The sequence below is a fragment of the Rutilus rutilus genome, assembly GCF_951802725.1.
Source record: "Rutilus rutilus genome assembly, chromosome: 20".
Taxonomy (NCBI): domain Eukaryota; kingdom Metazoa; phylum Chordata; class Actinopteri; order Cypriniformes; family Leuciscidae; genus Rutilus; species Rutilus rutilus.
In genome coordinates this window covers 23130471-23148104 of record NC_140225.1, presented here as the reverse complement: position 1 = coordinate 23148104, position 17634 = coordinate 23130471, and the positions used below count along the sequence as shown (strand labels likewise).

Here is a 17634-nt window from a genome sequence, read left to right as displayed (position 1 = left end):
AGCGACATGTGCGCTTTTTAACACATAGCCAAGCAAATACATTAGTTGTTGCATTATGGTTTAAATGTAAGACATAATGTTGCAAAATAAACTCGTTAGCACGGTATCACTTGACTAATTTTATTATTATTATTATTATTATTATTATATCTATGAGGCTATTTACCAAATAAATATAGCCACGAAATACTTATTTGAGTTAACATTATTTGATCAGCTTACTTGGAGAGACAGGAGCACAGGTAGAAACGAAGGATTCCCCGATCAATATTCAGTTACACAGCGCTGTCACGGTTATTATTCGGGAAAAGGGTTATATGAACGGCGCAATTGACCAATCAGAACCAAGTATTCCAGAGAGCCGCACAATAAATACTTTTACTTTATCATGTGTTGGGTTATTGAGTATATTTGTGTCTCTGTCCAGGGTGCTGAATAATACATCAGTCCGTCTGTGTCATTCACTCTTTCTTCTGTAGATCCTCTGCTTTTGAACACAAAATAATGATGCTTGACTTTTGGGTGATTTCAATGGAAAACTGTCATGTCGACGAAATCAGCCTTTAAATAAACAACGTCTCCATTTCTTAATTGGTTTCTTTGAACGTGTCTCATCTAAAGCGTTTACAGGAAACGTCGTGATTCAACCCCACAGCAGGTGTCAAAATAACTTCACACAAACGATACGAATGAAACGGACCCGCTCTACTGTCTGTTCATCTCGGATGCAGCTCAAATGAACATGTTAATGATTCTTACCTCTGTCGCCATGATGCCTGAGACGGTGGTTGATGTGTGGTGGATCTGTCCCGGTGCTGAAATCCTCTCCACTCGTGGGACAGTAACGGACGGAGAGATGAACGCACTGGAGCGGGTGGAGTAGCGTCCTACTGATGGAGGAGGAGTGACTAGTACAGATGTGCTTCACTTAATGCCTGTAGAAACAAGATCTTCGTAGAGAATCCGAGGATACAAACACTGGGGTAAAAACATGTTTCATCAATAAAAAAATGTTTTTTTGTTGTTGGTTTTTTTTTCTTGAAATGTTTTTAGTGCCTACATTACAAAAATGGTTGTTCAGCAGAACATTTAACAATATAAGCATGACTGGTCCCACTTTATGATAGGTGTCTTTAACTATAGGCTACTTACATAAAAAATGTATATAATATATAATAGTAATATATAATAATATTATATAATAATTGTTTGGTGCAGTGTACTTATTGTGTTGATGTTCTATTGCAAAACAATCTTGCAGCTATTGAGGTGATATGGGTAAGGTACTGTATATGTGTAAAAAAGTCTGTCTGTTATGCTAAAAACAATGTTGTTTAATCAAATAAAAATTTGTTCAAGGATTGTAGGTCAGCCTCTTGAGAAGTTATGGTTTAGTTCAGTGGTTCCCAATTCCAGTCCTTGTGACCCACTGCTCTGCACATTTTGTAGGTCTCTCTTATCTGACACACTCAGTTCAGTTCATGGAGTCTCTCCTAATGAGCTGATGATCTGGTTCAGGTGTGTTAAATAAGGGAGACATACAAAATGTGCAGAGCAGTGGGTCACGAGGACTGGAATTGGGAACCACTGGTTTAGTTTATCACAACAATTTGTTGGGGTTACTGGGTTAGTTAACCCAAAATTGAAAATTATCCCTTAATTTACTCACCGGCGTATATGACTTTCTTCTTTCAGCCGAACAGAATCAAAGTTATATTTAAAAAATATCCGGGCTCTTCCCAGCTTTATAATGGGAGTGAATGGTAACTGAGATTTTGAAAGGCAAAAAAGTGCATCCATCCATCATAAAAGTAATCCATACAGGGTTAATAAATGCCTTCTGAAGCAGAGCGATGCCTTTTTGTAAGAAACATATCTCTATTTATAACTTTATAAAGTAGAATCACTGGCTGTGATTGAAAGATGAAAGTGATGAAAGTCTAGTTCCGGCGGAACCCAACACATGACGTTTTGACGAACGCAGAAGCGCAGAGGATAGAGCAAAAGAAAACACTGGTCACGAATTAGAAGTCTAAAGTGATCATTTTTAAAGAGCTTGAGTTTGTTGCCCAGCCCTATTTGTTTTTAACCGTGAGAGGCGTCTACTCTCACCTAAGCTTACTACTCCCATATCCTACGTCATGCGGCGGAACTTGACTCTCTCGTGAACGTGCGGACAGATATTAGCGGAAGCTAGTGATTACAGTTTATTAAGTTATAATTATGGATATGTTCCTTGCAAATACACATCGCTCTGCTTCAGACGTCCTTTATTAACCCCCTGGATTACTTTTATGATGGATGGATGCGCTTTTTTGGGGGGCTTCAAAATCTTAGTTACTATTCATCCCATTATAAAACTGGGAAGAGCCAGGATATGTAATATAACTCTGATTGTGTGTGGCTGAAAGAAGAAAGTCATATACACCTATATGGCTTGAGGGTGAGTAAATGATGGGATAATTTTCATATTTTGGGTGAACTAGACTGGCTAATAATATAGTCTCTGACCTCAATCATGACCTGCATAATGAGTTTGTATTATTACCATCAAACCGGAGGTACAAGGCATAGATATATATACATGCCTCATTAGCAGCTGCTTCTATGCGCCACTATACGTAAGCTGTCCGCCATATTGGAGCAGTCCATGAACATTCGAGAGCGTGTTGACTGAGCATCTGCAACCGTAGTTAGACAGATGTATGAATAGAATATATATGAAATAGACTTCAGCAGATGATTTTGCTAAGCTAACACAAGACAACAAGATGAAGGTGTCAGCTGGCAATAAAAAGTTACCATAGCAAAAGTATAAACTTTAAAATTACCATAGTAAAAACATGTAATATTGAATATAATACATATAAAACACAAATCAACACATTATCACCTGTACAAGGTTATTCCATTTCTTCGGGAATTAAAATCTTGGCGGTTTCACAACCAGAAGCTGCACAATGAGGTGGCATCATTGATTCTTACTGTGAGTGACGACACACTGACCATTACAAGATGGCGGGTGCGCCTACGTGTCTGCAGCGGTCGAACGATGAATCTATGTATGCATATCTACAAGGTTCCAAGGTTCAACAGAGTGAGGCTGAAGCACTCGTTTGTGCATATCTTAGAGTTGAATAAGACACTTAATCAAAAATCAAGAGTACAAGAAACAAAGGTGTTGTAGTGTTGTAAAGGTGTTGATTGTTGTCAACATAGATACTGTTATGCTAAGTCTGACAATAAAGTATCAGATAACATATCATATCATATCAATAATATCATATCATATCATATCATGAATTGAAAGTTTAATGACATTTGTAAGCATTTCAATTTACATTAATTAATGATCTTTAAATCATTATGTAACGTTTAATAAGTTAGTAAACATTAATAAGCACATTATCTCATATATTTCTAGCTATGTGAATATATATTAACTTATGATCTGCTAAGCATTATATAATGTTTGTTAATGATTTATTAATGAAAGTTATTATAAAGTGCTACCCAAATAAATAAGCAAACAAATAAATACATGAATAAATAATACAATTTAAAATGTGCTTGATGTGGTAAAATCTAAAGTAAAGGAGTAGTTCACTTTAAAATGAAAATTACCCCATGCTTTACTCACCCTCAAGCCATCCTAGGTGTATATGACTTACTTCTTTCAGACGAATACAATCTGAGTTATATAAATAAACACCCTGACCCTGACGCTTCCGAGCTTTATAATGGCAGTGGATTGCAACCATCAGCTCAAAAAAGTGCATCAATCATAAACGAACTCCACACGACTCCGGGGGGTTAATAAAGGCCTTCTGAAGCAAGGAGTTTGCGTAAGAAAAATATACATATTTAAAACTTTATAATGTCTAATAACTAGCTTCCGGCCAAACGAACATACAGATCCGACTTAAGTCTAAAGCGCAACTTATGCGAGTAATGCGATGTACTGCTGATATTTACGCTACGCCATGACAAACTACGCTACTTCCGACGTCACAAATTGTGCAAGTTGCGCTTTAGGCGTAAGTAGACTGCGTAAGGCCATTTGGCTGGAAGCTAAAATTTTACTTTGTAACTTTGACAAACTTATCGCTTTGCTTCAGAAGGCCTGCTTTATTAACCCCCCTGGAGCGGTGTGGAATTCGTTTATGATGGATAAATGCACTTTTTTGAGCTTTAAACTGATGGTTGCAATTCACTGCCATAAAGCTCGGAAGCGTCTGGGTGTTTATTAATATAACTCCGATTGTATTCGTCTGAAAGAAGAAAGTCATTTACACCTAGTATGGCTTGAAGGTGAGTAAATCATGGGGTAATTTTCATTTTAAAGTGAACTACTCCTTTAAATGGTCAGAAATGATGAAAAAATGTAAGTGAAAAATATTAAACCTTATTATATATTACACTGGAACCAGCCAGAATTAATTAGGCTACGCCAACCAAAGTAGGCAAATTTTTAAGAGGCATGTCAGGTAAGAAAGAGCTTTCGAAGGTAACAAATGCCCATACCTACCTCTTTACAGTATAGATGAAAAATGTACATATAAATGTTTAAGTTTGCAGTATTAATATGTACAAGTTAACATTAATACATTGACATTACTTGACACTGAAGATCACATTTACATTGTGAGTTTCAGCAACTACCTTCTGGGAGAAGATTCAAATTTCCACAGTGCAGACTGAACAGGTTCAAGTATTCTTTCTTTTCCTTAAGATCTCAAAAAAACTAAGAAAAATAATAAATAAGGGTCCAAGTGGGGTTATGCAATACAGGTGACAAATTAAAGTATTCACAATCTACGGGTATGCATGCAGATAGAGGGCTGTACTGTATAAATTGGGATGGACTGATGTTGCTGTGTCTGATGTAAATCCAAGTTTAAAAAAAGAGGTATATTTCATTTTAATTTAATGAACATTTAACATTCCATTTGAAATATAATTATGACAGATTTATGGTTTGCTGGCATTTCCCTGGCTCTGTTTGTTTCAAAAATATCTTTCTCTGGCAATCATTGTGGTGGCTCAGCCTGAGTCATACATGCATGAAACAGACTGCATAATTCACAGGGAAAGCAAAAACACTTAAAAATGTATTGAATGCGCTGCTGATGTTTGGACGCTCCTGGTGCTTTGAACAGTAGCCTATGTGGACTGGAGAGCAGTCATGTTTTAACCATGAGCATGTTTAATAATACACATTGCAAGGTGCAGGTAGTGTATGTATGTTAAAGGGATAGTTCACCAAAAAAAATTAAATTCAACATTTACTCACCCTCATTTGTTCCCAGCCTGTGTGAGTTTCTTCTTTTGAACAAAAAAGTTGGAAAAAAATGTTGGTAACCAGAGAGCTGACTTCCATATTACTATTTTGGTTTCCTATGGAAGTCAATGGATGAGTGAACATTTTTGGGTGAACTTTCTCTTTAAAGTAAGTGCTGAGTGAACAATTCTAGAGAGAAATATGCGCTGCTGGTGTTGGAAAGCACACCTTACCTAAAGACCTTGAATTAGATATTCTTGAAGGAAACACACTCATACTCACTCCAAACAGTCTGAGCATGTCATGTCTTGACAGCCAGAACTCAGAGATAGCTAATCTGAATCACGTTGGACACAGAACAATACCATCTGCTCCTGTCTCTGACTGAAGACTGTAACTGCACGATACATAATCATAGCAAAAGAACTTTGCCTTGCATCCAAACAGCAAAACAATTTGCATTACTGGGCCACGTGGGCTGACATAATCAAATTGCTTATTGCCTAAAGCATGCACGTATTCGCACGCACGTATTCGCACACACGTTCACCGATTCGGGCATGATACATCCGGGAAAAGGCAGAGGAAGTGTATTCTACACTAATCACAGCTTATTTGATAAGACAGCAAAACGCCTTTGGGAATGTGAGATAATAAGGTCAAATTTGAACAAACATGCACAACGTGGGAAGCGAAGCTGCTTTATTTACAAATTGTTTTCTTCAATATCGAAGGAGATTATAAATGCAGTTATTTAAAGCATTTTTCATGTGTATATATATTTGTTTTTGTTTTTCCTGAATGGAAATAGAAATGGAAAGCATGACGAACGAAGAGCATTCACTTATTATTGATACTCTAAATTGTGTGAATGAAAATCCAGAGGAATGCCTACGAAGGGGAATCTTCCTCTTGTTTTTCATCTAGGCCAAAAATGTCTTGTGCAGATGCCACCATCCCTTGGCACAGAAACGTCTTGTCTCACAGGAGGGAAACGGGAAAGAGAAAAGAGGGTTTGATCCACGATATAAATAAAACATTAAAACGTCTTTGTTTATTGTGTCTTTTTATAGAGGTGTTAAAAATAAAGCGTGTAATCTCACTGTGCCTCCTTACTAACATTGCAGAAAGGGAGCTATAAATAGAACTCCCTAAATAGATGCACACAGGCAAGAGATTTCTATAGCAGCCAAACAATACTATGCAGTACATCTTCATGCCTCTATCCTACATTGGATAAAACATTAAAGGTACACTATAATTACATCATCAATCCTTCTTTCAAAACATGTTTTTTTTTCACCCTAACTCACTATGGTAAGCCTATTATTATATTTTTGACCTGTCGGGTGTTTTTTTGCGGGAAATTGCATAGGCCTACATACGTCACTCTCCTGTGCCTTGTCTCATCATATCTGTAAATAAAGAAAAGTTGCTCAGGCTACTTTATGGTGTGGGAGTGGAAGAGATTAGTTGTCACAGCGAGTGAGAAAGGTTGACTGAGCGCACTAAATCACACATGGAGCACACCGTATCTCAAACCTCTTAAACCATAGAGCAGAACAGAAGAGAGTCTGTTGGTGAAAAGAGAACGTAATGGCTTCTCAGAGATGGTGATAACTGAGGGATTTGAAATGTTGTAAAAGTGACTTAATTACTCAACAGGTCAGCAAGGTATTTTATTGAACAGATAAATTGACATATGTAGCTCCAACACTATCTCCAATTCGTACCACTTCGTACGAATGATAAAAAGTTGGCTAATTCGTACGAATTCGTACGACCTCACTCGTACGAATTTGTACGATTTGTCTAAACCCAGGTGATGGGTAGGTTTAGGGGCGGGGTCAGGGGTAGGTCATTCGTATGAATTCATACGAATTGGGCAATTTGTAAAATATGTACGATTTTGCAAAAATAGTACTAATTCGTACGAGTGAGGTCGAATGAATTCGTACGAATTAGCCACCTCGTAGAATTTGTACGATTTCCCATGAGATCAGGTTGGTAGCTCTCTAACAGAGTTTATTGTAAAACATTATCTATTGTGAAGGGTCATATTCATCCGCACAGTTACAAAGAGCGGAAGCACAACCAAAAAAAATTTCTTCTGCAAAATTCATGCAGTTTTGTTTTGTAACCGCTAGATGGCCAAAAGTTACACAGTGAACCTTTAAACTAAGAGAACACCGTGTGAATTTCATGTTATTGCTTGATGAATGAGTCCATCCATCCATCCATCCATCCATCCATTTTTTCTTCTCAGAATGGAATGCATCATGAAAACTGATAAAACATGCTGATTTCTGAGAAAATTTGGTAGTCTGCACAAAGGAGTTCATGTGCTCAATGTCCGATTTTCTTATTCGATTAGTGACTTAGAAATAGGCCTACTGCAAACACTAAATCTTTTTTTTTTTTTTTAATTTAATGACATTACTTTTCTTTAATAGCTTTTTTTGTTTTGTTTTTTCAAAATCCTAAATCCCTCCAGGTTTAAATTTAAATATGAACCCCAGATTTTCAAAGTGAAATCAGACTTTTGGACCCCACTGTACATACTTTCTTGGAAGTGTCTAAGGACAACGAGAACGTCACTGTTACTAAGGAAACAGAACAAAATCAGATTCCTTTTTTTTTTTATCATCTAACCACCTGGAATGATGTTTGGATCGCACTAAAATCTCTGTAGGATCCTCAGGCATATTCAGATGGAGAAACGTGTGAGAAAAACGTATTGCAACACTTCACAGACCGTGGAACTATTGACTTTGGTGCGTGAAGTGCATTCCTATGTTGTTTCCATTCTCTTGGCATATTTTTTATGAAATCTGGCATTTCTTTTTGGTAATATTAGACTGGTGTTGACATGTACGGCCAGTGCTAGTGTCTTGTAGTCAGGGGCATTATCATGTCAAAGCACAACTATTGATTTGAAAGAAAGTTCACCAAATGTCTTTGACTTCTTTCTACAAACTCATACTTAAATTATATATATATATATATATATATATATATATATATATATAGTGCATTTATTGTTACTGCTCCCATAAATATGATAACGTGTGTTGCATGTAGAATTTTAGCAAAATGTGTATTTTAGAAGACTAGTATATATATATATATATATATATATATATATATATATATACTATTATATTAGGGCTGCAACAACTAGGCAACTAATCGATTTTATTGATTATTATCCATAATGAATAATCGACAACAAATTTGACTAGTATCAATTGCGTCTGCGCGTTGCGCCGGGAAACCGCCAAATGCATATGGAAAATAGGACACGGAGCGAGCTGTTGCGGGAAAGGTATGATCCAAGTTGTCCGAAACATGAGAATGCATTTTATTTAAGCTTTTTATATATATGAATAAGCGCTTTAAACAAGTAGGACCTATAGCGTTTACAGCGTTTTGCCCTGTCGTACTGCCTCTGACACGTGTTCTCCTCAGCGCATAACTTGCATTTTATGGTTATATCCGTATCTGTAAATGTTAGAAAGTCCCAGACGCATTTCTATTCAGCATATTCTGACAACAAGCGATCTTGTTAAAGCTACACTGTGCAATTTTTTTTGTTGATTCTTAGCAAAAAACACTTAGTTCTTTCAAAAATATATGTGCTCATTAATGTATATTTACTTCTTTCAAGTAATAAAGTATTCTCGTAAGTTTATAATCTGCCATTGAAAGTACATACGGGTGAGGGGTTTGAATGCCAATCGCCATGTTACCCCTCCATCTTGAAACTACATTAGCCAAAGAGGGACAGACCTGTAAATTCAAGCTTCTTCTTTCGCGCTTTACACTCAGTGACTCAGAGACGAATGTAGTAAATGCCCTATTGTTGGTATAGCTCATTAATCTAATATAATTAATTGGGCTACTTAGCCTAGAAATCTAGACGCACCCAAATGGCAGCAAAATTTATTTTGCAGCCAGGGTAGTCTCGCAACTCTCCATTGACTTTAGAGCTGCAAAAACCTAAATTAGGTCAGGCCAATCGCATCGTGTATAGAGTAGGCGGGGTGGGCTTAACATAATGACGACAGAGTTGCGACGGTTCCCTGCTACTTGAAAACAAAGAATGGCAGCTGCTGCTGGAGAACAGTCTTTCGAATCGGCTTTGGCCGCGACTCTAGAGGACTTGGAGTTAAGTTTTTCTTTGAGAAAAGAGCAAAGAACGGCACTTAAGTCATTCTCAAAAAAGGAAGATGTGTTCGTAGTTTTGCCGGCCAGATTCAAAAGTTGAATCTATCAACTAACGTTAGCTCCGCTGTTGGGAAAACGCTCTGGTTGGTTGAAGCTCTGTCCTATTGCGTGCAGAGGGAATTTGAAAGACAGTCGTTTATCCCGCCCCTCGGATTGAGCCGTGTCTATGGTGAGTTGCCAGACCTAACATCTTGATGTAACTCTGGCTTGCCAGGCTATGGGCTACTATGTTCAGAGTGAATCGTGTGCCTCATACATTTTGTGCTTTTATTTTTGTTTATTAACATTTTAGGCCCCGTTTACACGATGGGAAAACGCAGATATTTCCCTGCGTTTTGGCCTGTCATTTACACGAAAACGCAGTTTTTATCCAAGAAAACGATTATTTCTAAAAACTCCGGCCAAAGTGGAGATTTCTGAAAACGCCGGTTATATGTTGCCCATGTGAGCGCCCTATGTTTATTTATTTTTTGGCTACTATTTGATCATGGATGATGTTAAGGTGGTACTCATTTTTACTTTTGTGCAAACGTTTTTGGCCTGTTTGCATTTGCTTCGCTGTCTGTCCACACAAACGAATCTCGCTTAAATTTAACAGATTAAAGTCTGTTGTTTTGAAAGGAACTGGAAGTCGCTCGTGCTATTCGTTGTTGTCGATTTTGAGGATTCTGATTGGCTTGCATGGCTTTATCCTTCTCCCTACACTGCCGCCCATAGGTTTGGCATAATTATGATGTTGCTCGACGGCGTATTTATGCGGGTTGATGTAAACGACAACTTTTTTGAAAACGATGTTGTGTGCACGATGTTATTTTTGAAAATGGATATCCGGCTATGTGTAAATGTGGCCTAAATGTAGTCGTTTTAATTTATGCTTTAAAATAGTAAGCAATCAGTTGATTTTAGGTTTAGAAGATTTGTATTTTAACACTTTTAACAGTTAAAACGATTTTTTTATGTATAATAATGTTTAGTTTTTCCATCCGATTAATCGGAATAATAATCGACAGATTAATCGATTATGAAAATAATCGCTAGTAATTTTACCTACTGCATAGCTGTCCAGACTGGAAAAACATAAAATTGTAGACAGCATGAAAGTGTGTGGCCAATCAAATGATGCTGTCCAGCGCATTTACGGTTTGCTCAAGTTCAGGAAAACGAAAAATTGCCTCTTTACCACATATGCCTTGTCAGATTTCTTATGACTCATATGCTCCAATGCAAGGGGACATTTTCAGATTTTTGCAAGTCTGTGCAATTACTATTTATGTGTTTGTGTGTGTGCACATGATCTGTATGTCTGTGCTACAGGACTGGTCAGGCTCTTTGCCACATTAAATATCCTTCGCCTGTTGACTTAACAACAGGAGGAGACGCCTGGAATGTGATCAGTGTTCCGTTCCAAGAACACAGGAAATGAGAATTCTGAAAACGCAGATATAAAATATTATTAACTTTGAATTGTTAGACAAGCAAATAAAAAATGATCAAAGTCAACACAGAGGTCAAGTGAACTTTGTCACTTTCACCCAGATGTACTGGATGTGACAGAACTTGACAAGGCATGTGGTATTGCTTCATCAGAGTATTTGACAATACAATCTACACATGATATCAAATTACTCTGGCTGTTAAAAGGTTGTAGAGAAACATGATGATTAAATGTTTCTCCTAAATTTCAATGACAACACTTTGGAGTTTGTGAGCGAATATGTGATTAAAGTCTTTGTTTGATAAATGGGATTTGATTACTCAAAGTCAAATCTGGCAGAATATACTAGTGTTGCTAAAGTGTAAGATGAAGAGAGACAAATGGAGTGGTAGAAAGATGAGATATTAGAATTGTTATGGCCTTCTTGTCATTAGCTGTATCTCAAATGACGCTCTATATACTATGCACTTATACACTACTCGTGCACTATGTACTCAACCGTGTAGTGTATGAACTTTATACGTTTTTTTTTAGGCTTGTGGATTTTACACTACCTGATATAAATTACCATTCAAAAGTTTGGTGTCAGTAAGATTTCTTTTGTTGTTGTTGAAAGAAAAACTATTCAGGCACATTAAATTGATCAGAAATGACAGTAAATATAGTTATAATCTTGCAAAATATTTCTGTGTCAAATAAATACTGTTCTTTTAACCTTTTTGTTCATCAAATAATCCCCCAAAAAAATCATATATCAAGGTTTCCATAAAAATATTATTAATAATTAGATGCATAATAATTAGACATGTTTCTTGAGCAGAATATACCATGTTAGAATTATTTCTGAAGGATCATGTGACACTGAAGACTGGAGTCATTTTAAAATTAATTCATTTTAGATAGTAATAATATTTAACAATATTACTGTTCTTATATTTTTGATCAAATAAATGCAGCATTGGTGAGCATAAGTGACTTCTTTCAAAAACATTAAAGAAGCTTACCTAACTCAAACTTTTGAAAGGTAGTGTGTACTGTATATATACACATAGTTACTCAGCAACAAAATTACATTCACATGTGTTTTTGTATTGCAACCTTTACAAAATTTAAAACTTCAATTGAGTCATACTTCTAAAAGGAAATAAATATACACAGAGAAAGTGTTTATATGATCTCATGGTGTGCTTTGTCCAGTCTATAGAGAAATTAGACATTTCTGTCATGACAACTCTTAAGAGTGTTTGGCATGGAAATGGATATGACAATGTTGATATGTTTGGTCTTGGCGGAATAGATCTGCCACGCTGCTGCTGCTTTTACTGCGGAGCAAGTACAAGACTTGCTACTGCCAATACATGCATGACACACTGCTGTGAGCAAGTAAGACAGGCTGTTACTGTAAAATTTAGCATATTTGAATTAACCGTAGCAGATCTATACAGGTGGAGCTGGGGAAGGTGGAGGGTTTCTGAAAGTGTGCTGCAAATTGCTACTGCAAATGCTGACCCAGTATTTGAAGGTTGAGCATGCTCGCTGAAGCGAGCTCATTGGCTACTGATACAGCAGGAATCAATCAGCTGTGAGAGAATGATGCGATTGTAAGCAGATCTATCAGCCTGCGCCACCTAGAGTTTCATGACAGAACTTTATATTTCATCATTTGCTTTAGACAGTATCGCCCACACAATCATGTGGCGGAGTTGTCTAATTTATTTTTTGCATTTTATAAAGGTTTAATACGAATTTTGGCAGACTTGCCGCAAGCAAATTTTATGGCGGCTGTAAACCTAACAAGTCTGCATTTAAAGGGGTCATGACATGGATTTTTTTTAACTAATTATTGTAATGTTCCTTGAGGTTCACTTATAATGTTAACTTTTTCCCTGCCATTGATGGAATTTTCCACCATTTCTGAGACAATGCTCCCCTGCCATTGATGGAATGTTTCCGGCTTTCCATGTTTTCACTGTTATATAGTAGGGGGCGCTATTATGCATATTTTGAAAGAGTATGAATCTCCTGATCAAAACACAAGCGAAAAAGAAGCAGTAACAAGCCATAGCATAATATAATAATCAGATTCATATGTAAAATAACATGATCATCAACATTAAACAGCATGTATATCAAAACTGCCTAACTTTACCAAATGAAATGTCGACCCAGGACAAGTTATAAGACTGCAAGCTTTGTTGATGGACTCGATCTACTCCATCTATATTTAAATCCGATCCAGACATAGTCTTTGACAATAACGCAATTTTCTCAGATTTCTGAGAAAGCTCAGCTCTTTGCTTTTTTGAAAATTACCCACATTTAAATGTTGATTAAAAAAAGGAATGCATGAAGCTAAAATTAAATGTTTTGTTTGTTTGATTGATGTATTGCATGTTCAGATATTCATAAAACAAAATGGAAGTTTTGCCATGGAAGTTTTGTGAAAATGATTTAAAAAAAAATGCTGGCACTGGCTGATAACGTTTTTTAAGAACGCTGGCGGGGAAAGAGTTAAAGTTTTTTTGCACAAAAACAACAGTGTAGGTAAATGTCAGCCATTAAGCAACTGAATGCTAGTGGGCGGGGCCTATGGTGCAATGATGTATAGTAACTTTTCGTTTTGCATTTGCCTGTGTGATGTAACAAATCTTGCAATATCCAAATGAGCCATTTTTGGAGCTTGATTAAATAAATGCTTTGTCTGAAGAGTACGCTTTAAGCTATTACACTTAAAGGATGTTTTAATGGTACAAGACCATATGTCAAAAGAAGGCAAAATATGATTTCTCATATCATGACCCCTTTAACAGACAGTGAAAATTATCTTGGCCAGTAAAAAAAAAAAATCATCTGCTGTGACTTAAAAAAAAAAAAACCTCAATGAACTGTGAATTCTTTCTGCATAGAGTTGTAGATGGTGAGACAAAGTTGAGGCATCATAAAACTAAAGGCCTTTCACAAGCCCCTGCGGCCCATTTAAAAGAGAACTCCTGAGGAAAGGGTTTAGATTAGAACATCTCCATACTTGTGTGCAGACAGACATCACAGCTCAAATATATTTTGGTTAAGGTACAGTGGAACTCATATTGCTGGTGTACATATTCAGTGGTAATGATAATTGCTATTGGTTTAAACCTCAAAATAAAAATGAGAGTAATGAACAAATAATTTGTGTAAAATGACATTACAAAAGCCAAAACTGTGCACACACACGGTTTAGTGATTAAAATCATGCTAATAGCTGGAAAGACAACAAAAATGTGGTTAAAGAAATGACTAATGCTGTTTTGATGAGTTTAGCCGTGGTTTAGCTGTGTTGGGACGCTATTGTATTTGCTGCGGGTTTTGGCGTGCCGAACGGCTTCTTGTCTGTTTCTGATTAATCGAAACCGATGACTTCAGTACTCTGTCCATTTTAGTTCTCAGACCACAATCTACTCTAGGATGGAAGTTTATGAAATGGCTCAGTTTTTGTTGAGATGGATTCTTTTATGCTTCATTATATAACACATCTTTTATCGATTACATAAGAAATAACACAAATAATTATTAGGATAAAAGCACATTCAGGTTGCTGCCTTTTCATCAGATTTCAACACTTCTTCAGAAATCAGTTTAAGTATCAGTATGTTTTTTTTTTTTTCTTTTTTTTTTCTGAAATACCAAGGCTCAATTTTACAGCAGAAAGTCTTCTCAGTCTAAGTAGTTCTACATCTAAGTGGCACATGGTAGTTCAAAAGATGTTCACTTAACACTGAGATACATTTATTAAAACAGCCCTTGCTCACAATATGCTTTCATTGCAAGTAAAAGAGCAGCATGAACATGAGTCATAAGTTATTCAGGTTTGGGACAACATAAGGATAAGAAAATTACTTGAATGAATGAATTGTCAGGTAATATATTCCTTCAAAACAGAAGCAAATCTATGTTCAATGCTCAATATTTCTTTCACGCGTCTTAGAGTCAGGAGCATTTGGTATATCTGTTAGAATGATTTCGTAGCATGTGTCTCAATCACTAGTGGTATCACCTCTGCAGGACAGACACCTCTGTTACAGAAATCTGGCCATACTTTCTGTATTATGATCTGTAAATTGGCTCTTCTATAAGCCAGTGCACCCCAGGCTCCTTTTAGATTAAGAAATCATTATTTCATCAGGAGACCATTGTGCCAAATGCAGTTCACATGCAACACCACGGAACAATACCCTCGGCAGAACATACTATAAATCAGTCAAAAGCTGGAGTATTTGCACTGAGGCATCAATGCCAACCTGGTAAAGATCACACAAGTGTTCACAAAAGTGTGTGTGTTTTGGCCAGTTTAAGAGTCTTTTTTAATGCCACAGCAAGTTACTGTACATCTTACCCCAAAATAAAAAAATATCTCTAATTATTTATTCAACTTCATGTTGTTCCACATCCATATGATTTTCTTCGACTTTTCAATGACCGTGAATGACGACTATACATGTATATTTTACTTTATAAGACACTACAGGCAAAAAATACTCTTAGCAGAAAATATTCTATATATAGAATCTTAAAGGGTTCTGTCAGATATTTCCATCAGGATGGAAAATGTTCTTATAGAATATTTTGGCATAAATGGTTCTTTAAAATTGAGTCAAGAACCCTTTTTTTTTTTAAGAAATTCATACTTTTATTCAGCAATGATGCATTAAATTGATTAAAAGTAAATTAAAGACATTTATAATGTTACAAAATATTTCTATTTCAAATAAATTTCTATTTTTACCCTTCGCTTGTAGTGTCTCCCAACAGGTGAGAAATTACACAAATTTACAGGTCTCAGGAAGCAATTGCAGGTGTACAATTCTGAGATATTCTGCCCAAAATTTGAACATGAACACAGCGTATCAACAATAGCGTCATTAATTTCCTGTCATCATATGGCAGGGCAGATGGACATGCCCTCCAGGCAAAAACTGCGGACTGTGCTTATCCTGACACAACAATGGCGGGTTTCCACCATCCCACATGGGCACTCTGGCATGTGTGATATTTTCTGTTTAACAAGTCAGTGTGTCAGAGCCACGGTTTGTCCAGTTATATATATTAATGCCAGCAGTGACATAAGGACAACATGACAGAACCCAGGGAGTCACTAAATATAGGACAGATCAAATGATGGGCACAGGGAGGCCTGGAAATTGGTCTGTGAGAACAGCACCCTCAAGTGGACTAAAACTATGTTAACAAGCTTAACAGCCTACAGTAAATCACATGTGTTTAAAGTCCCCATAATTGTACCCCTTAAAACTCCTCTTTGATCACCAAAATGTCATATTTAAATAATCTTAAAATAGCTTGAATATAACTCTACACCCTTACCTCATTTAGTATATGGGATTCTATGAATATGCAAATTAGCCCCGCCTCCACTCACTCACACAAGTACAGAGATACACTCATTGATGATCACACGTTGACGTGATTCATTTCAAACTGTGTTTTTGAGACTGTCTTTGGTTCACTGCATTTTTATGAATTTACACATGGTTTGTCTTAAAGCATATTAAAAACACCACATAGACATATAAACAACATTAAAAGTTAGATTTTCACCACAGGGAAACTTTAAAGGTTCCTTAGGGCATGTTTTGCTAACTTCCGTAAGACTTCCGTAAGACTTTGATCAAAACCCGCCCTGTAAAGACATTTCAGCTAATCTGAATGTGTAAAATGATATTTATTTATTTATTTAAATAAATATATTTATAATTCATACAATGCTTTCAATATAAGAAACAAATAATATGATACATGGTTGATAACATAATAATGGTATTTTAAAAGACGGAAATACAATCAGGCTTCTAAAAAAAAAAACTAAAAAAAACTTGGGGCAAGGAGGTTTGAGATAAATTGCAAATCTGAGAATAAAACATGTTTGTTAAAGTCTTTATCACTGTAAATCTCCTGAGAGGCCAGACTATGAATAGAGGTCTTCATGCATGCAACATTGAGGTTGTAACCCCTGCGTTTTGCCCTGGAACACATCCAAACTGCCTGTTTAACCTGGGGCGACTAACAGACAGGACCTTATTAATCTCATTCAGGGTAGGAGAGATTGCCAAAGTAAAAAAAAAAAAAAAAAAACCCTCATTGTTATATAATGTATAAGTTCAAGCTAAAATTCCCAAAGCAGGGGAGTTCAATTCCGTACAGTTATGGCCTAAAGTACAAACTTTCACAGGACCTTGAAATAGCTCCTTCAAGCAGCAACAGCTTTAGAAAATGCGTGCTTAATGACACCTGAGAACATCCATAATCTTTGCATGAAGCACGTACGTTCAGCCCTCAAGGGGGCTGGATGCGTTCTCCGTGACAAGTTCACAGTGAAATGCTCATGCTCTGCTCATGCTTTGCCCATTTCTTGAGAAAGGAGGGGCAACACGGTGGATCATATCTTGGGGCTCACAGGTCAAGCTGGCAGAGGAGGGAAAGCCAAGGGAATGGAAAGGGGCTTCGCTTTATCAATCTTCCTTTACCGGCTCAGGTGATCTTCTGAATCTGGAAGCCCATTTTTTAGTATCTTCTGATCCAGCGGAGAGCATGTTGCTGGCAGCATCTAGCTCTGAGGAGCTTGGTGTGGTAGAAGAGGCCGGAAGTGTTAGTTTAGCCCTCTCCTTCCGTCAGCCCTGCATATGGGGAATTGTTGGAT

General features: G+C 36.7%; 1 protein-coding gene across 1 annotated transcript in view; it reads right to left on the bottom strand.

Moving 5' to 3' along the window:
* The window catches only part of golga7bb (golgin A7 family, member Bb), a 32884-nt gene extending 31961 nt beyond the window's left edge, over positions 1–923 (bottom strand). Inside the window, exon 1 of the mRNA XM_084392001.1 lies at positions 760–923. Within this exon, the coding sequence (XP_084248127.1) occupies positions 760–771 (12 nt within the window). The 5' untranslated portion in view covers positions 772–923. The remainder of the gene's footprint in view (positions 1–759) is intronic.
* Between the last annotated feature and the right edge of the window lie 16711 nt (positions 924–17634).